This window comes from Asterias amurensis, chromosome 15 (assembly GCF_032118995.1).
Source record: "Asterias amurensis chromosome 15, ASM3211899v1".
Lineage (NCBI taxonomy): Eukaryota > Metazoa > Echinodermata > Asteroidea > Forcipulatida > Asteriidae > Asterias > Asterias amurensis.
The window spans coordinates 13501699-13523121 of record NC_092662.1 but is presented as its reverse complement, the minus strand read 5'-3'; the positions used below and the strand labels follow the sequence as shown (position 1 = coordinate 13523121).

The window sequence follows — 21423 nt, the reverse complement described above, 5'->3', positions numbered from 1 at the left end:
TTACCCATCATACTTCACAGTGTGCCGATCCTGCAATTATCATGAGTCCATTTATTATGTCAAATATTGGATAAAAACCAAAATTGCTCACAAAAGATCCAAATTAATTAATACTAAAAAATTTTTTTTTTTTTTTAAACCCTCATAATGCTTACAAATATTATATGTATTTCAGTTATTTGCCAAGTTGTCGGGTCCTCCACAGGTCATATAATTCCCTTAAATTATTAAAATAAGTAAGAAAAAGTTAACCAGGGGACACCCGGATTTGAACCAGGGACCTCTCGATCTGCAGTCGAATGCTCTACCACTGAGCTATATCCCCCTGCATGGAAGAGCTTGGCTTATTTTACATTATATACCACTAGCTAGTGACGGCTGACGCAATCTTTGTTTGTGTGTTGAATGCTGAAGGTTGGCGGGCCGGCCGGCCACGCATGACCACCTGTTATCAATTATAATTTCACTTCAGGCTGATGTGTTAATAATAATTGATGGAGTGCAGAAACTCTGTTTTAGACCATGTTATTATAACACCCACGCAGTTTGTACGTTGATGAAGTACAGCTACTAGGAAATTCAAATCTCGAATAAGAATTCAGCTTTGCCAATGCTTATTTTATTATAAAAATATACTCTATAATTTATTCCTCCATGCTCTATGTTACAATCCAATACAAGTCTATTTCTATGATCCATATGGTGGACATAGCCTTGTTTCATTGGGTTTTGTTTGTGCTTAGTTTGCATGGTTTGTTTTGCGCTTTGGCACTAACCATAGAGCAAGGCAAGACATAGCAGCAGGTACATGTTCAAGTACATACACATGCACAGTAGGCATGTGTACAAAAGAAGACAGTCACTTTGTGTGGCACGCCCATTCTGCGGACCTCTTCCGGGTACACACTGGGATCATTTTACAGTGAACTTTTCAACACGGGTGCCGCTCGATCCTGGTCAAACTAAACCCAGCTCGGACGGGTGGAGCGATACCGTGCCGAAAATCCCAACAGGTGCCAATTAGCCCATTAGCCGTAGTGGGAAACTGTGAACACCGTATCACCACCGTGTTCATTTTCCGATCCGTGTTGAGTGCGTGGCGCCCTCTCTGCAAACGAAGTTGCCAGTAAAAAAAAAATAAAAAGCCGCAAAGCGTCACACTACGCGCCACGATCGCCATATTGCGTCGACGCGACGTCCAAGTCAAACTTAGATCCGTCATCCGTCCGTTCGGAGCTTTGCAGATCGCACAAAAAAATAATAGGAAGTTACACAACCCAAAAAGCTGATTTAGTTTGAAAAGTAAGTCCTTGTGTGAGAAATAGTGTCATTTCGTTTCATATACAATTTTGTTATCAACAAAAATACTTTTTTGGGGGGAAAATATAGAAGGGGATACCCGGATTTGAACCAGGGACCTGTCGATATGCAGTCGATTGCTCTACCGCTGAGCTATACCCCCAACTTGCTCAAATTTATTGTAATTTTTATCTAATTGTAGCTAGCTCATTCAAGTTACGGCTGATGCAATCTGTACGCAATATTATAGTTTATATGCTTCTGTATTAATCTGGTTGGCTGACGGTCACGTGGGAATAAACTAATAATAAGTTATCAAACAATGTAAACCACAAGAGAAACTGATTGTAAATTAATAAATTTGGGGTTGAACTAAGTTATCAGATTTGCCTAAACAAAATCTAGATAATAAACCAAAAACGTCCCTTTTATGATTAAATTTGCTCTATAAAACAGTTGTAGTTATACTAGTTATAATCACCATAGACAGAGGAGTACGAGTTAACACGTCCACTTAGACCGTCCCGTCTAAGTTTGGGGGTTTTGACCTGATCCGGTCTAACTTTTTATTTTCGTTCTGTTCAGAAAGTGCCCAATGGCTTTAAAAGAGTTTAACCAGATCTGGTCTAAATATTAGACCAATTTAATTAGTACAGCGTGTGAACGACCTCAGTTATTGCTTGCCTTATTGTCACTGGTGTGACAAATATGTTCACTAAAAGTTCAATATTTAATAGACATAATATTTTGCATTCGGGACAAGTACTTTTGCATCAACGTGGGCTTGTGATTTACTCATTCAATTCCAACATCGAAAGTTTACATTGAGAAATATTATTCCATTGACATAAAGTAGTTTCGCCGGGTTGGCTCTCCAAATAATGGATGCTCGTTCGAATAGCTCAAGACAGGCCGGCAGTGGGTCGACCCGTGGGAGCTCAATCGAACTTAAGTCATGGTTCTAGATTAGAATAAGACCTTACTAATAACAAATTTATTTTTAATTTTGTGCATGGTCCCACAACTGTCGCCCTATTATGAAAAACGGTAAAGGTTTCAAGGTGCCACCCCACCCCCTCTAACTTGGGTAACTGACTGAGGAAAAACGTAGTGTAAATAATGTTTTGACACTCCGTTATTTAAAATGGAGCCTTTGTTGAATAGCTATGGAATTAGAACACAGAAGATGTCTATAGGTTTTGGGCATAACCCTCGCTGTATAGAAGCAGACAAGAAAACAATGGTCTTACCTTCTTTTCGAAACAAGGCATTCATGTGTGGAGTAGGTCTACCACGGCAAATCATGTTAATCCAAAACCAGCGAGTAAGTTTTACACGTTTCCGGAGTCTCGCTCTGTAACCACATTTCCAGGGTGTTATAATTCCAACTAGAATGTCATGAACATTGTCACCTATCTTAGAGGAATGTCCATGCAAAATGTTCTGAAATGGCATCCTGTGTACAAAACCTACATGTGTTTCATTGTCGTCTGCGCGGATCTTCGTGTTTTGCAACAGGTGTTAACGAGCAATTTCATTGGTCGGTTATTTTTTACATGGACCAGCTTCCGACGGCTGATTGAATACAATATTATTTTCTGGAGGATATTATCGATTTGCTAAAGATTGTTTTTATAGTGTCGTCCGTTTTTGTCGTCTGCACAAATCTTCGTGTTTTCCAAAAGTTTTTTTTTCGAAACCACGCCCATTGAATAAACGAGCAATTTCATTGGTCGGTTGGGTTTTTTTTTTTTACAAAGGGATAGCTTCCGACGGCTGATTGATGGGTACACTATTTTTTGGAGGAACTTCCTGATTTACTCACGATTGTATTTATTTCGTCTGTTTTTGTATTGTTTTGTTAAATGTTAAGCATCGTCTTAGTTGTCATATGATTTGGATGTTTCCTGATTTGCTCAAGAACGTGTTAATTTTGCCCGTTTTTTGTCGTCTGCTCGGATCGTCGTGTTTTGCAACAATGGTCAGAGCGAGGGACTTTTGAGAGTCGACCATTGAGCGATTTTTGCCTGGTACCCAGGTTGTATTGCATGCGTAGGTAACCATGGAACAGTCACTGCTCGAACTTGCTCAGTTGTTGAAACCACGCCTCATTGAATAAACAAGCCATTTCATTGGTCAGATTGTTTTTCCGACGGCTGATTGGGTACACTATTTTTTGAGGAAATTTCTTGATTTGCTCAAGTTTGTGTTTATTTCGTCCATTTTTGTCGTCTGCGCAAATCTTCATGTTTTACAAAGGTGTTTTCGAAACCACGCCTATTGATTAAACGAGCAATTTCATTGGTCGGTTATTTTTTTTTACAAAGGGGTAGCTTCCGACGGCTGATTGGGTACAATTATGTTTTGGAGGAAATTTCCTGATATACTCACGAATGTATTTGTTTCGTCTGTTTTTTGTACTATTTTGTGTAATGTTTAGCATCGTCTAAGTTGTCACCAATTTTTTGTTGTCTTGGTTTAGGTTTCCCCCAAATGTTTATTCAAGTAAAATCAGTTCTCTAAAGAACAAAATCTACCTGGCAAATGACACACATGGTGTATACTGCAGACCATGACAAGTGAAAATATCAACAACTGATTCATAACAACAAAAACATGTTTGAATGTATTCTAGAATTTTAATTCGGACGGTTTTTTGATCTGCTGTATGATAACATTCAGATTCGGACATTCCTTTCATATAGGAAACAAATTTAACTTCAAAAAAATCTAGAGTCCATACAATTGAAATTGAAACAAAAAGCACAAAGCAACTTTTCTTCAACCATATTATTATTTGTATTTAATACATGTTAAACACAACCAATTATTGTGTACATCACACACTGCAGCGCTTCAACCAAACCTCGGTGTGTCCAAACAAAAAGTGACGGCCAAGATAACAATTTCCCAATATACGACCTTTAGCCTTTCAATTAAATTATGAGTAAAAGTGAAATTAATATGAAGTGAAATTCCCATTCAAGCCTGATACTTCATGGAGGCAACGAATGTGGTTGCCTCCATGCCCCGCGTCATTGCCTTGGTGCCCTTAGTGAAATGCTCCAGTAGAAATTTACAATTTCCTCATAGGGTGCCCTTTACCAAGGAGAACATGCCTTAGTGCCCCTGCCCTTTCAAAACGAAGCATTCAGGCCTAGGTCTGCCCATTGCAAACATGGTCTAAAAATTAAATGTTATATTTGTTATTTCAAAGACGACATTTACAAATAAAGGCAGTTGTGCTTTGTTTCCTTTTCGAGGAAAAGGATCATTAAATATCTAAGTTGAACATTGCTATTTCTGATAACTTCTTGATTTTTTACATGTAACATTATTAAGCGGTTTTACATGTACATTTTGTACACTAAAGTCACTCAACAAATATTTATATTAAAAATAAGTACACAAGCCTTTTTTTCATTTAAAAAGTACACAAGACTTTTTTTCATTTTAAAAGACTCAACGGAATTTTAGTTTCAGTTAAAAAGACTGGACGGAATTGAGAATTGTTTATAAAATTTGATCAGAAAAATACAAATATTTAAGGAATATTTTACAAATACTGTACATTATTAAAAGGTGGTCATAGTAATGTTGTACTAATGTCTATGTACATGCACATTATTTGCCACATATTTGGTATGAAGTTGCAAATAGGGTTCAGGAGGAAGCTTGTTATGCTACATGGCAGTAAATACTCGATTGTTTTCCATAGACCTTATGCACATACCGTCATTTCAGTAGGGTGCCCTCACCTAGAGGTCAAAATGAGGTTGTTCATTGGCCAATCCTGTGCGCCGCGCGTACAAATCTGTGCATTTTGATTGTTTCGTCACGGTTTTTCCACTAAGATGGCTGCTGGATGACGTCAATGCATAAGGTCTATTGTTTACGTAAATCTGAACAATGCGCACACTTCCAAGCAACGGATTAACTTGGTAGGTCTGCTGCCACCTAGTGTCCCCAAAAGGCTCCCCTCTTTGTTCCTGGTGCCTATGCTATTACCCTCATCAAACTCATCAGTTCTGTGAGTAAAATGTACCTCTTGCTGATTTGTGTCGCCTGAAGCAGGGTTCATACATCCTGCAAATGGGAAGGGCTGTTTTCGCTGCGAATGTTTCGCAGGAGTTGAGCTCATCTCTACTCATCTGAATTATTCATTGCGAATTTATGACGTCAAAACTAGTATCGCATTAGCACTCGCAGGAAGTATGAACCAGGGTTTAACATTAACAGCAAAAGAAAATCACTATCATTTAGGAATCCAGAATCATTCTTTCCAAACTTCTTGTTTTAACAGTTTGCCCTTTGGTGTTTTGAACCGTTTGGTTGTTTTAAACCTATACAAATGTAGAGTAATACAATAAATTTAACCCAAGGGTTGTTGCATACACTTTCATGAGATTGTTTAGTAATTAAGCTACAGCTTGCTGACCACCCATTAAACATGTACAAGGCATGTGATCTCTTCCAATTGCCCATCCCAAGTTACAAGCCTTCAGCAAGCTTCAAATTATTTACAAACAACATTTTAAATTTGTTCCACATTCTCTCCAACTTCTCCCTTATCCATGGAGGCATTTTCTTGCTCCCTATTATCTGCATCTTGTCCCTTATCGTCACCAGCACTGACATTTCCACCTTCATTGGTCTCTTGTTCTGAAGATATGAGAGATTGGCCCTCATTGGTTGCTATGTCAGGGTCTTGTTTCTCTCCTGTATTCTGATTGGCTGTTTGGGGATCAATAGTGTCCCCTTCATGATCTATGAGAGCTTTATCCTCATTGGTTAACACGGCAGAGTCAACATCCAATCCTGTATTCTGATTGGCTCTTTGGAGTTCGATGGCGTCCTCTTCATGATCTGAGAGCGCTTTATCCTCACTGGTTAAGACAGCCGAGTTGACATCCAATTCAGTATTCTGATTGGCTGTTTGGGGATTTTCAGTTCCATGGTCTGAAGTTATAACTTCTTGGCCCTCGTTAGCTGACAGGACTGGGTCAATACCCTCTTCTGCGTTGCCATTGGTTGTCTCTGCATTGATGCTTGCTTCCTGATTGGCTGAACTCTCATCTTGCTCTTGGCTGAAACCAGGTACAGCTTCTTCCTTGAGGAGAGCAGCATCGGTTGAAGTTTCCGCGGCAGTTATGCCTTCCGTATTCACTGAAGAGTCATCAGGTTTGACAAACTCTGTGGTCGCTGCTGTTTGTTCCTCCACATCCATATTATCCAAACCTTCCTGAATTGTGACAAGATTCAACCCACTTTGTTCGTCTGAATTATCATTGTGTCCCTCAGGTTCAATCATCTCAAAAGAACTTGCACCAGCATTTTCTGCAGTATGATCTTGTTCTGTGCTTTCTACATCTGTAGTTCCTGTTTCCCTCTCCGGAGCATCGATGGAGTTTTTATTAAGAATCTCAGAAGAAGGATCTTCAGAGTTGGTATGATGTTCCTGGCCAACAGGGATGTCCTGGTTTACTTTTTCAATGTTTTGATCACCCTCTGTGACGTTATTGACTACCTCCTCATCTACAATGTCTTTGGGTTCTTCTGCCTGCTCCCCTTCTTTAATTTCTTCTTCCTCTTCTTCTTCTTCTTCTTCTTCTTCATCTTCTTCTTCTTCTTCGCCTTCCTCCACAAGAGGCGTCAATGACGTTGTCACAGCGCTTTTACTCATGTCATTGACCGCAAAATCAAAGTCACTTTTCAAATCTTGAGGTTCCGGTGACGGCGGAGGGGCAGTTGGTGTCGTCATGTCGTTCGTTTGGCTCGAAGCCGTTTCCCGTGGTTTCTCAGGCGATGTCATGTAGTCCCTTTCATCTACTTCAGGCCAGAGGTCCGGTGTTGCCGTGGATGGGCGAGGGGTCATCGGTGGTACTGGCGACCGGCTGGCTCTGTCGGACACCGGACCGGCAGTGATGCTCGTGCAGTTGCCCCACGGGGTTGAGACCGGGGTGAACTGCTTTATGGGTGAGGTCATACAACTGGTGCCCATTGCTGATGTATCTAGGTAGGAGGTTGTCATTGCGCTGTGCACCTCTTGGATGGTGCCAAGGGCTTCTGGATTTGAAAGGTCAGGGGCAGTGTTAACGTCTCTTTGATAAGGATCAGGGATTCCTTGGTACCCTTGCTTGGTAGGGCTCGGAGAACGCATTTTCGAAGGATGGTAAATGTTTGTGGCGGGAGTACCCAGTGGTGCTTGAGGCACACCAGTGGACAGAGATGGTGATACGGCATGGAGGGGTTGCTATGGAAAAGAACACAAAAACAGTTTAGTAAGCTAAAAGTTTACTGTTTACAAATTCATTACAGCGGGCTAGTGCAGCAAACTCAAATTCTGATGGAAAATTCATCAGAATAGGCCTATATATTCTAACATCGTTTATGACACTGTCACAAGAGTCCTTAAGCATGAAACTAAACTACAATTGCTTCTTATCAACCAGGAGGAACCTGTGTGCCATTTGGTTGTCGGTGCTGCATACTCCTAAGGAGTTGAGATGGTTTCCAGAATGCTTAGCACAATGTGAATGTGAACAGCGATACAGCGATACAGCGATATATTGTTGTTTCAAAATGATTGTGGATTGCAAGATGGGACGAGATAAATGTTCATGGAAAATTGCTTCCCTCCATCAAGGAGGACAAGTGGAATTTATGATTGTGATTGGCGCAATAAAGTTTCTGTGATTCAGGAATGATGAATGATGATCTTGTCTCCAGAGAAATGTAACCAAAAGTGAATTACAAATTGACAGCTAAATCTATGAAATGGAAATATCACAATTGCAAATATACATTCTACTAGCAAAAAATATTTTGTATTTATACTATTTTTATACCAGAAATATGCAATGACAATACAAGTAGATGTAAGTGTATGAGCTAAAAATGAAAACATTTTTGAGTAACCAGTGTACATATTGAATGTTTCTAAAAAATAATGTGTTGTGAAAACTTTAAAAAGCTTCATGTGACATAACCTACTAAGCCCCTTTCACACTACAGAGCCAAAACCCAGGTAATGAAAACACAGGAAACTCCTGTGAATTTTAAACCCACGTTTGTTTCCCCACTCTCACTATCTTCCTGGGAGTTTGCAAGGTTTGGTAATTCAAATGTGAGCAGGTCAACCAACGTGGGAATTTCCCAGGGAAATTCATGTAGTGTGAACGGGGCTTATGCGTACATTGTTATCAGAGCTGTATAATGAGAGAGTTGCGTCAACTTGCAATTAGAAGCCATTTTGTATCACCAAAAAAACCGCATTGGGCGAACACAGGGTACCAGACTAGACTGCGCATTTGGTTCATCTACATCTACGCTGGTACTAGGCAAAGTACACTTCTGGATGTAAGAGCTGAAGGTGAAGACCTGGGCCCAACTTCATAGAGCTGCTAAGCAAAAAAATTTGCTTAGCATGAAATTTCTTCCTTGATAAAACAGGATTACCAACTAAATTTCCATTTGTTGCATATTGCTTGTTACTGGTATTAAGCTGTTGTTAGCTTATCCTGAAAATCACGTGGAAATTTGGTTGGTAATCCTGTTTAAATCAAGGAAAAAATGTCATGCTAAGCAAATTTTTATGCTTAGCAGGTCTATGAAATTGGCCCTAGGTGTGCATGAATCAGGTGGAAAGTTGTGCTTAGTAAATAAGTGCAGATAAAAAATAGTCAGCGCTAATGGGTGTACATGTATGCGCCACTCAGGCCTGTATGCTTCGTTTTTGAAAGGACAAGGGGAACCAAGGCATTTTCTTATTGGTTTTAAAAGCTGCTGTTTCCTTAGCATAACTATTGAGTGAAGTCTAGGCCGGTAAACTAATTTTACTAAGCAAGGTTGTTTTTGCTTAAACAGACCAAAGAAAACTGGTCCCTCTATGTCGCAACTCTCTCAATACACAGCTCTGATTATAACCAGCAGTGCAGAAATAATGAACAGTATGGGGTGCACAAAACACACTCAAATGTGACTTGACAAACAATTTTTACCTCATAATCAAACCAAAATAACTCAGGCTGTAGGCATGCAAGGTATTAAGGAATTAAAATAAAAGAGTTAAGAACAAAACAAAAAAATAACACAAGAAATAAAACAGATAATTGAAGTAGGAAGGATTGCTGGTAAATAATAATAATAGTTTGACTTTCATTGTGATTTGAGTCTCCGTTATCAAAAGTTTTCCGAAAATGTTTGGTTTTGAATTTGCTTTATAAAACAAGTATACTGACGGGAGTAAGAAGACAGTAATTGAAGTTTAAATTTTTGTTCAAAATCCAACAGGGGTTCTACTTTTTTTATCATCTTTATCAACGCATTTTTTGGGGGGGAACTTTAACTGGAAAATAAGGGGTGGCTTGCGCTTCTTGCCTCTCACCAATTTTGTGGTCCTGATCCTGGGGCCACTTTCACAAAGTACTAAGATTAGACGTCAGTATTACCATAGCGATTGTATTGTGACTTCACAACTTGCTTAGCAATAAAGAGTGATTTGCAGTTAAGATCATTCTTTACTCTGTGAAATTGAGCCCAGGGCTGGATTTCAACAAGAGTTTAGACTAGTCTTATCTCGAGTTAAAACAAGTTACTTGTACTAATTAAGGACTAGCCTTAGGTTTTATTATCTCCTAGGACTAGTCCTAACTCTTTGTGAAATCGACAGGTTCCATTTTGCACTAAGGCCATATGTAAGTAGAGTTGTGCATTGGTTCCCAAATTACTAAATAAAAAAGAATTGAAATGAAATGAAATACTCACAAAATCTTCGCTGGCAATCAGCGAAGGCGTGTCCCCCAGGTAGTTGGTAAACCTAAACGGAACACCAGTAATTGGTTGCTTCCCATAGGGCTGTAGAGGAGTGATCAAGTCCGTCCTGTCCGGAGAGGGGACAGAAGGGAGGGTCACGTATAGGGTGGACGCCTTCTCAGAGCGGGGTGTTGATGGCTTCTCAGGGGAGAGCAGTTCGGGACTCGGAAGTGGCCCTAAATCGAGAAGCAAAAATATTTGTAAAAATTAACAATTATGAGTAGGTCTCATAATTCAAACGTAGTCCCACATACCTTGCAGGAAAATACTGAATGAACTGAATACAACCGTATTAAGCGCCTAATAAATGTTGTGTATCATTATTATTATCTTTAAATCAATGGAGTTCCCGCTGCTAACACATATCATTCAAACTGCCTTTAGCAACCGCGCTAGCTCGGTGGTCTTGTGGTAAGACATCTGCTAATAGCAATGCAAAGGTTGTGGGTTTGAATCCCACCCAAGTATTTTCCAGTGGATTTTTTTCACAGAACTCGCAAAAGTACTGAGTATACAGTGCTTTATACACTTCGTAAGGATTAAACAAATTATTTCCACTTATCAGCGTGTTAAGTTAAAAAATCAGCAAAATGATTGTGGCAGAAGAAATAAAGTCCCTTTTGAACTTACCAAGGGTAAGATCCAGCGACTTGGCTCCTTTGTAGTCGAAAGGTTTGGTTGATTTGGCGCCAGGGATCAGTGGTGGTAGGCTCTTTGTCGAGACTGACGTTGGCTTGTTTCTGAAATGGGAAACTTTGGGTAGAGGGGCTACCGTGTCAGCTAAAAAGGATGAAAGACAAGGAGTTTTAGCTGTTAGAAAAATAATTGTTTTGGGAGTGGCACAAGGAAAACAAAAATCAAGGCTGAACATAAATGCAGAATTGGTTTATTTCTCTGAGACTGTAAAACTAAACTAATCTGTGAACATTTCAAAAGGTGGTCTCGTTTTTGAGATATCACCGAAAATCCGGACAGTTATGTCGACGCAGGAAGAATAATCCGTAATTAAATACACAACCCAATAAATGTATTTGACAGTAAAGTTTCTCAGATTCAAATTTTGGGGGCATAACAATTGATATATTCTCCATAACTACAATTTTTCTAAAAGCAATATTTCTCAAAATGCTCCGTACAATGGTAAGCTGCTGTAGGCTTCTAACCCAAAATTTTTGATTGCCAATAATTTTAAGAGTGATTACCAAGGTATACCTTCCCTTTAAGTAGAAGTCAAAGTTTTTGGCCCGGCGGTTAAGAGCATTGAATTCAAACTCTGATGTTTCTGATCAGCTGAGTTTGGGTTCAAATCCCTAGCTGTGACACTTGTGTCCTTAAAGAAACACGTTGCCTTGGATCGGACGAGTTGGTCAAAACAAAAGCGTTTGTAACCGTTTTTTATACAATGCATATGGTTGGAAAGATGTTTTAAAAGTAGCATACAATGATCCACACAAGTTTGCCTCGAAATTGCGTGGTTTTCCTTCTACTGTGCGAACTATCACCGTCGGCCATTTATGGGAGTGAAAATTTTGACCCCCATAAATGGCCGACGTGTTAGTCGACGACGTAAAAGGAAAACTACGCAATTTCGAGGCATGTTTGTGTGGATCATTGTATTCTATTTTTACAACATCTTTCTACCCATATGCATCCGGTTACAAACGTTTTTCAAAGACCAACTCGACCGATCCAAGGCAACGTGTTCCTTTAAGCAAGACACTTGACCATTGCTTTGTCCTTCGGATGGGACGTAAAGAACCCAGTGCATTTATCGTAAAGAGAAGGGGTTCGCGCCGGTGTTCCTGGCTGTGGCTGCATTTAAGGTGCTACATAATTGGGTCTCAGAATTCATAACTTTCAATAGCCTCTCTTTCTGTATAAATTTATTCACTAAGCACCTTGAGACCCTTGTTGGTAGATACTTGCGCTAGATAAGACTTTGGTTTTATATTATATTATTATTATAATGTATTTATAATGTATAATGCAACAATCATCCTACAACTCCCCCCCCCCCCACCCCCTTCTCAAATCAAGCCAAACTCACCCTGGATGGGTCCCAGTGGCTGCTGACGAGCCATCCTGCCAGTCTCATGCACCTCCTGCTGCGCATCCTCCGCAGGTAACTGCTGTGTGAGGGCGGTATACGTCGATGTCGTCATCGCAGACAGAACGTTATCGTCCAGATAGAACGGATTCTTCGCTCCAGTGGCGGCCTCTTGCTCCCGGTCACCGAGACGCTGACGCCCTTCATGGATGCTCATCTTCTTGTTCTGGAGGATTCCGCTGGCAAGGAGGGGGGTCGGAGAGAGCGCCCGGTGACCCGGCTGGCTCTGGTCGAAATGGATCAGTGGCATGAGACGATTCAAGAGGACCTGCACTTTGGTTCTGTCCAGAGTCTCGCTGATAAACGAGAGATTCAAATGGTGAAATATTGTATGGGATTTGAGGCATTGCATGGTGAGGTATCAATATATATTTGGTTTGTGGTAACACCATGTGTATCTACTTGCCAGGTAGATTATGTTCTTTTCAGATCTTGTTTTGCTTTATATTCTACTACTACGGAGTAGATTTTCGGAATTCCGGAGACTTCTCAGTTCTGAAAACGACTGTCCTGCTTTTTAACTACTACCTGGGCAGAAGGTAGAAAGTCCGCCGGGACTACTACTTAAGCTTTAGTGGATCGAGGGGACTTCTCACTATAAGCTTCACTACCGGGAAGTGAGTTCTAATTGGTCTGTTACATTCAGGTTTCTCCGCAGGATTACAAAACTTGGGAGGCATTTTTGACTCAAATTTAGGAAGTTTGATCGAAGCATGTTAAATGAAATGAGGTTAATGTGAACAGTTTGCACACGCTTGCACATGCTTGAATGATTACCAAATCAAAGTCTACACCATTCAGTATTCTTCAAAGAAATTATTAAAAGAAAAATAGTATTTTAGCTGTTGCAAACTTCTTACCATTTAAAGCCACTGGACACTTTTGATACAAATAAACCCCCAAAAAGTTCACAGATTTACAAATAATTTACAGGGTTTACAGAAGGTAATGGTGAAAGACTTCTCCTGAAATATTATTCCATGAAATGCTTTACTTTTTGAGAAACATTAAAACAATATCAACTCTTGATAGTGAGAATTGCGGATTTGTTTTAAACACATGTCATGACACAGCAGAACCTGCAGAAACAAGAGTGGGTTTTCCCGTTATTTTCTTCCGACTCTGATGACCAATTGAGCCTAAATTTTCACAGGTTTGTTATTTTATATATAAGTTGTGATATACAAATTGTGGGACTTGGACAATACTGTTTACCAATGGCTTTAAAAGGGCCTATTAAGGGCCTATTATTAGTGACCCGAGGTTTCGACACCAGTAGAGTCTTTCTCGAAGGCCTTCATGAAAGACTCCGTTCAAGAAAGACTCTGCTAGGGTAGAGACGTGAGGTCACTATAATTGTTTTTAAATTATTAAACACAACTCACCTGTTTTGGATGTGCACAAGTACATCCATTAAGATATCCCTTGGAAGATTCAGAAGTTGAGAAATGCTAAGTGGGGATAAAAAACGTTCAAGTTAATTTTCAACATATTATTTTGTTAGCTTTGTAAAAAACAGTACTGTTACCAAGTTATTTTTGCCCCAAGTCGAGTCAGGTCGCAAGTCAATGAAGTTGGAGACTCGAGTCTAAGCAAGCGACTCAAGAGTATTCTGTTATATCATTGATAGCAAAGGTCAATGTCTGCACTGATCTATTGTTCGATCAAAGGAGTACCATGCTGAAATGGTTTCTACCAATGTACAGTGCATTTATTTTAGCTGGAGTTCCAAATCTTGCGCCTTCGGAGCTCTAAAATATTTGCTTAAAAACATGAAGCAAAGGGGCCTTTTAGAAGCAAATGTGATGTTTTTTCATTGATAACAATAGCTGTTTTTTCTGTAGTGATCTATTGTTCCATCAAAAGAGTTGCATACTGAAATGGCATCCAGTGCGCACCTCACATATTTTTAGCTGGTGTTCCTTTGGTAACCTGATAAACATTTAGCAGGGTAGATTGTTTCTTGCTCTGCTCAACAACTCAACTTACCTTTCATCCATATCAATTGGCAAGGTTCTTCGTTGGATGAGAGGTGATCGACTAGGATGCGTGTATGGACGCCCTCCGGTGGGCGTTATTCGGGATGCCTTCTTCTTCTGTACAAGACAATTTCAAGAAAGGAAACAGTTGTTTTGGGTTAACCACAAGATACTTATTTGTATTCTTATGCAACCATGTAAACAAAATTCAGAAAGTAGTCTTTGAAACTTTGCATTGTGGAGATACGATCTAGTATGGTTTGCTGTAAACAACACAATAATAATCGTATAACAATAATGGACATTCGAAGGCAATAGCGGCACCTTAAGCCAAGACTAAACAAGTGAGTTTTCAAGTTGTTCTTGAAGCTGAAATGAGTGTAGTATTTCTATTTCCCCTAGACAGGATGCCAGTCCATGGCCGGTACCCATTTGTACTCCTTGGTGGAGAGAAGCAATTGTAATAAAGGGCATTCCTCAAAGGCACAAGTGGCGCGACTGACCAGGCCAGGATTCGAACCCACAATCGCAGAACAACTTAGTTTGACTCCACCATCCTAAACAACGACACCCCTTACAGACAGATATTTCATGCACATGGCATTTATTGGTAACCTTAGATTCCAACCAAACAGACATCTTTGTTTTGTTGTTACCATTTTCTTGTTTCTTTTTGTTTTGTCCTTCGGTGCTTTTGGGACCATCAAGTCTGTCATGTCCTTCACTGTGATTGATTTAGAAACATCATTTTCATCATTTCTGAAAAAGAAAACAACAAATCAGAATTTCTGTTAGAAAATATTAACAGGCAGCGATTTCCCAAATGGACCAACAGCAGATAAAACAGTTTTGCATCATGTAAAGAAAAACTCTTTGTTTAATGATCAAACAATTTAGAGACATTTTACTCAGGGATGGGTAAAAAGGGTAAACTGTTCACAGCATTACTATAAATTGATCAGTTTTGCATCCAGTTAAACTTAACAAAAATTCATTGCATAATAATCAACTGTGCGCCTTTTCAAGGTAAGATTTGACTTACTTCCCAGCTATGGTCGGCTCCCTCTCTTTAGTCAACTGACGCTCATATGCTTTCTTGGATGGGCACCAGACGTAGACGTGAGCGGGCACGAAGGCATTCTGCCAATCGCTGTTGAGTTCGTCCACTTCAAACAGTTCCCTGACCTCCACTGACCTGGCCTTGCTCTGTAGCTGCTGCTTCCCGATGATGGAGGCGGGCATGGACCGGGCGCTGGTGGACCTCACCCCAAGAGGGGAGGTGTAGGGTGTGTATGGGAACTGCTTAGGTCTATTTATAGAGAGAAAAAACAAAAACAAGGATAGTATTACGTTTTGTTCCCGCTGCCCGATGATGGATAAGAATGATGGAGGCGTTGGGTGTGTATGGGAACTGCTTAGGTCTACTATAGAATAAACAAACACAACAAACAAAACAACGATAGTACTATTGGGTTTTATATAGCGCTTTATCACACCCCTAGGGGTGATCAAAGCACCCAGTATTTTGTCCTGCAAGGTATACGTTTGTGTAGTATGAAATAATATTCCTTTACATAGCAACATGTCATGGTTTACAAGGTGCTGTGGCGCAATTATGCTGCCAATCACAAAACTCTTCCTAACTTAAGACTAATCTTAGGACTTAGGACGAGTCCCAACCCTGCACTGTAGCATGCAGACCTTAAGATTAATCCTAACTTAGGACGAGTTACTCGTCTTAACTCGAGATAAGATGAGTCCTAACTCTTTGTGAAATCGACGGCAGCCACACAGGGGCAAGCCCCTTCTCTTTACGAGAAGTGGGTTCTTTTATGTGCATTACACAACACACCATCAGAAGGTCGCAGCAACAATGGTTTAGTACCTTGCTTAAGGAAACAAGTGTCACGACTAGGACTCAAACTGACATTGACCCGTTGCATTGGCTGCCATCGTTGATGAAACGTGCACGCGTGGAGAGCTATCATTGGCTGAGCGAGTGCCATGAACGCTTTTTTGGTGGATACCGGCACTTACGGACTCCACTAGTATTATTACAATTATTATTATTGCAAAAAATAGTTAATGACCTGACATTTCGACCCAAGCAGAGTCTTTCTCAAACATGAACGGGTAACGGGTTCATGTTTGTTGTTTTTTCTTTAAGCCTTTGAGAAAGACTCTGCTTGGGTCGAAACGTCAGGAAACTATTTTTTTGCATTTATACCATCGCTTCATTTGATTGTAAGTTCCTTGCAACAGCTAATTCTTTTTCCTAAATTATTATTATGATGACATTTCCTTACTTGGAGTTAAAGTCTACAGCTGGTGCAGAGGAGCTACGTTGGTGTCTTGGCGAAGGCAGTGAAGCCTCGGACTGCCTTAATCTCTGCGTAGGGAATCGTCCAAGTAGAGTATCCAAGCCAGAGTCCGTCAGGAGATTCTGTATTTTCAGAGTTGGTAACGCACCTGAACGTAACACATTAAAAAAAATTAGTCCAAGAGTTAAAAAGACACTGGACACCTTTGGTAATTGTCAAAGACCGGTCTTCTCACTTGGTGTATCTCAACATAGGCACAAAATAACAATGGTGAATGCATTTACACAAACAGTTAGATCTGGGCCCAATTTCATAGAGCTGCTTAAGCAAAAATTTTTGCTTAAGCAAAAAATTCATTGCTGAGTAAAATCAGATTACCAGCCAAGACTCCACTCAATTGTTATGCTAAGTAAACAACAGCTAAATACTAGTCATAAGCAATGTATATGGCATGACATTTTGGCCAGTAACATGTGAAAAATAAGCGAGCTATTTTCGTGCTTAAGCAATTTTTTTGCTTAAGCAGCTCTATGAAATTGGCCCCTGTACCCAGTTGTGCTCACACAAAACCTGTACAGTTGACTGGTTTTGTTTGCTTTGTGGAAGTGTCGTGGCTGAGCGGTTAAGAGCACAGAATTCAAACTTTGGTGTTTCTGATCAGCAGAGTGTAGGGTCGAATCCCCAGACGTGATACTTATGTCGTAAAGCAAGACACTTAACCATGGTTGGGACGTAAAGCCGTTGGTCCCATGTGTTGTGTAACGCATGTAAAAGAACCGAGTGCACTTATCAAAAAGAGAAGGGGTTCGCCCTGGTGTTCCTGGCTGTGGCTGCTGACTGCGCCGTAGCACCTTGTAACAATGCTACATAATTGGGTCTCAGAATTCATTACTTTCAATAACCTCTCTTTCTGTATAACATATTAAGCGCCTTTGGTAGATACGTGCGCTATATAAGACTTTGATATTAATATTATTATTAATTCACTAGAGGAGGGTTCTGAGTATATTTGCAAAGTATATTGACCACTCGATGCACTCATACCTTCACTTCCATCCGAGTCCCACGAAGATGCCACTGGTTCTGTCACACGAGGGAGCCCTCTTTCACAGCGTCGGTTTGAGGCCCAGCACTGTGGGTGCTGGCATAGGGGTCCACAGGACGTCTCATCGACATGATAAAAAGATTTACCTGCCATGGCTGTACTCATGCTGGTTTTGGGCTATTGCTGCCTTTTCATTGTCCAACCATTCCTAAAGTCTAAATAAAGTGTAATAAAATAACATGACCAAAAGTACTCCATTCATCAAATACAAGATCTCCAATAACTAAAAAAAAACGATTTGAAATTATTTACCTTAAAATAATTTAAAAGCAAAATACATCCTAATTCTACTCATTCAATCATAGACAATGACAGTGACCAGGGTGACACATTGCATTTTCAGTTTTAGTTGATATTAAAAAAAAACTTAGACGTGTTGTTTAGAATTAGACAGTGATAGACAGGTAGAATGTTTGATTAGAAAGTCAAGTGAAAAGTAGCGAATAACGTGAGATACAAAACATGATCATTTATATGAGCCGAATGAGCTAGCAATACCAAAAACAGCTATGACTAACTTATAAAAGAGTACAGACACTGGACAGTGTGACAAGTGTGTTAAACCCACCTGGGCCCAATTTCATGGCTCTACTAACAGTAGCAAAGTACGTCAAGCCTTTTTCACGGAATAGCCATTAGCAGGGAATTCTGGCTTGTGTGCGTGTGTGCGTACTCCACGCAACTAAATACTCGGCCTACTTTTACTAGGCATTCTACGCTTCACCATGTTTACATTTAAAAAACAAGGCTAGCCCGAAATTTGGCGCTTGCACGTAAGCGGAGAATGGAGAATTCAGTGGTAAGCAGACATGGCAGAGCCATGAAATTGAGCCCTGTCATGCTTGGCTTGACCCAGTCACACTCACCATGCTCACAGTGGACAAACTGACAAAAGTTTTAATAATAAAAAAAAGTAAACATACAGGTAGGCCTAATGGTGTTCAGACAACTCGTCCATCGGACAACTCGACCGTTCGGACAACTCGACGGTTGAGACAGCTCGACCTTGGTGTTGGGACAACTCGACGGACTTTTTTTTCAACTGTCAAGTTGTCTGAACTGTTGAGTTGTCCGGACGGTCGAGTTGTCTGACGGACGTGTTGTCTGACATCTACATCAATTCAATCATTCATGGAGGTAGAAAATCAACAAATTGACATAATGACAAAGTAAACATATTTATTGGTCAGGTTGGTAGGCCCCCTCTCCCCTCTAAAAAACGAATCCAAATTTGTTTAATATTATGGATAACTTTCCGTATGGCGCCACCACTTTTTCACTCATTTTTACAAAAAGGGATATATCAATCAGGTAAATAAGTTCCTATATTATTTTATATCAAATGAGGATAACTTTCCGTATGGCGCCAACACTTTTTCACTCATTTTTACAAAAAGGGATATATCAATCAGGTAAATTAGATACTATATTATTTTATTTCGAATGAAAAAGTGGTGGCGCCATACGGAAACTTTTCCTCAAATGAAAAAGTGGTGGTGCCATAAAATATAATATTTTATTATTTAATTTAAAAAAAAAAAATTAATAACAAATAATAGCCTAGTAATAATTATTCAATAAAAATAATATTAATATATTATAAAATTAAATGCTCACCACGTCTTCAACACATTATCTTCATTCCACGGCAATTAACAATTGGGAATTGCGGTTCTTGAACCGTTCAAACACATTTAAAATCACTTTATCAACCGAACAACATCAGAAAGCTAAGGAAAGTGACAAGACGCTGTATTTTTAACTTCCATGTAGGCCGCCATCTTTCTTTCATCTCTGGCGCTATAGCAACCACTGGTACTACGGCATATTTGGCGTTATAATCCAATGCAGTTGTCGATTACCATTGCATTGCAAAGTGCTTCAACTTTTTATTGGCTTGAGGGCGCACTTTACGTTCTTAAAGGAACTGCTGGATATCACAAAAGAGTAAGGATTGAATTTTCCCATGTTTCTTCGGTACTTTATCAGTGCGTGTTCACTCCTTTGTGATTCTAATTGATCAGCATCATCAATATGTTGTTGTCTCTCAAAGTAGACCGAGTACCAAAGTAGAAGTAGACAGATTTGAGAGTCTAAAAACAATTTGCCCGGTGGTTGTTGACTTCCAATTTGAGGTATTTTGGATGACAAACATGCCCTGCAATGGTCCTACTTGCCTAGAGGTGTATTAGGTACATTTTCTTTGCAAGATTGTATGAAACCCAGTATCTTGGAAAACGACACCAATGTAGGAATGTTTCTATTGGAGCAGAGGATATTACAGTTCAGGAGTGCGTTTTGGCGACCCCAACCAAAATCTGTTTCTGACGTCACAACCAAAACGGTAACCGAGCTCACAACTCGGTTGTCGTTCAGTCTGAACAGCAGAACCAACGATCAATAACCGATACAGTTTTTGGTTGGGGTCGCCAAAACGCACTCCAAGAGTCAATGGATAACTTTCCATTTACTATTAAATGTTGTGAGCTACTATAATGCTGTTATGAGTTTGTTGGGGTGCACCAGAACTTTTCTTTGAAGCGCCCTCATTTTACTCAACTTTCTTCAGCTCACATAAACCGAACACACACACACGCACACCCACAGTGGCAAAATCCCGTGATACAGGCCGATAGTTGGAGATAAAAAACGGCTGAGGTATGAGGCTACATCCATTGACCCCGGACGTCTGCTCCCAAAACCTGCGTCAGCCACGGGTGTCTACCACGGGTGGCGATTGGTGTGCCGCGAGGCGTGTGGGGCAAGCTGTGACGACACGCAGCGAACCGTACGGAAGGAGGAATAATATCGCAAAATAGTATTGTAACCAAACCATTTTATTAAAAAGACGAGCAAACCAAAGGAAAGAAGTCTCTAAATGCGTGCTAGTCCTGAGCTTCATTACTTACCTAACTTTCAATTTGCAGCAATACACCGACACCACCTCCCCCCCCCCCCCCCCCCGGGCTGCATGCCCCGGGTTTCATTGAATGCTGAGAGCAGATTCAAAAACTCACACGTGGTTTTCAGAACTTGTAATTGCAAGGGTAAAGGTAGCTTTGTCCCCCTATTACTGAAAAACAACAATATTGTTTTAACCCCTAGCTTTTTGCTGAGTAGGTGCGCTGTCAGAAATAAGCGTGCAGGAATCCAGGCACAAAGTGTGTACATGTCGTGACCGTTTGTGCGGCTGGTATTCTGGCAAGCATATTTTGTTGTGCTAATTGCTACTTTTTGTGCGTATGCACTTCTATGAAATTGGACCGCGGTTCGTGGGGCTTGAAAGGGGCGGGGCTACATAATTGCGGCCACCTTCTTTAAAGCAATGGGTGGTAGGTTGCGGTCCAGTGAATTTACAGATGAGTTGTTACATTTAATGAGTGATGAGTGCAGCCGTGTTTGTCAGATTCAATGTATACACAACGACATTGATATGATTCCTTAAAAGGGGGGGGGGGGGGGGGTCTGACAATTTCCCCTTCCAGTCTCGGTTTAGTTACATTGCGTTGAATGGGAATGAATGAAGCTAGCCTGTTGTGGCAACGAGCTTGTGGTGGATAGATCTATGAACACACGTTGGATGGCCGGCCCTCCGATGTTCTAGTTGTTCCCATTCAAGTTGAGAAATTATATAATTGCTGATACTTTCTAGAAAAGCCTTGAACAAAAGTTTTGACTAAGGTACCCAGCGTTTAGAGGCCCTTTGTACAGCCCTACTGACTGTGTGGCAACCGCAGTGTTTATTGGAAACGGATGCAACATTCATGCACGACTTCCTGTTCCAACTCCCCAGTGACA

The 21423-nt window shown here is 40.4% G+C and overlaps 1 protein-coding gene and 2 non-coding genes across 4 annotated transcripts; all 3 read right to left on the bottom strand.

Moving 5' to 3' along the window:
- Positions 1–253: 253 nt before the first annotated feature.
- On the bottom strand, positions 254–325 carry Trnac-gca (transfer RNA cysteine (anticodon GCA)). Its single transcript has one exon. It is a non-coding gene; the product is annotated as a tRNA-Cys (tRNA).
- Positions 326–1390: 1065 nt separating this feature from the next.
- On the bottom strand, positions 1391–1462 carry Trnac-gca (transfer RNA cysteine (anticodon GCA)). The gene has a single exon. It is a non-coding gene; the product is annotated as a tRNA-Cys (tRNA).
- A 2533-nt stretch (positions 1463–3995) lies between these two features.
- Positions 3996–19428, bottom strand: LOC139948201 (uncharacterized). Of its 2 annotated transcripts, XM_071946272.1 has the most exons (12): positions 19243–19428; positions 17565–17780; positions 16506–16668; positions 15242–15508; positions 14856–14958; positions 14210–14316; positions 13606–13671; positions 12161–12516; positions 10744–10893; positions 10066–10289; positions 9300–9326; positions 3996–7552 (listed from the first exon to the last, which is right to left on the bottom strand). In XM_071946272.1, exons 2-12 carry the CDS (start codon positions 17728–17730, stop codon positions 5834–5836), a joined length of 3348 nt encoding a protein of 1115 aa, XP_071802373.1. In that variant the 5' UTR covers positions 17731–17780; positions 19243–19428; the 3' UTR covers positions 3996–5833. The 2 variants fall into 2 exon arrangements, with proteins under 2 accessions (XP_071802373.1, XP_071802374.1); XM_071946273.1 differs by lacking the exon at positions 9300–9326 and having other exon boundaries at positions 3998–7552.
- Positions 19429–21423: the final 1995 nt, after the last annotated feature.

What these genes read in the sequence shown, in the direction of transcription:
- LOC139948201 (XM_071946272.1), bottom strand. Translation starts at nt 17,730, where the DNA reads ATGAGTACAGCCATGGCAGGTAAATCTTTTTATCATGTCGATGAGACG. An exon ending in GCTGTAGACTTTAACTCCAA is followed by an intron (nt 15,509 to 16,505) that starts GTAAGGAAATGT and finishes CTCTATAAATAG; the next exon opens with ACCTAAGCAGTTCCCATACA. An exon ending in CTTGTGCACATCCAAAACAG is followed by an intron (nt 12,517 to 13,605) that starts GTGAGTTGTGTT and finishes CTCGTTTATCAG; the next exon opens with CGAGACTCTGGACAGAACCA.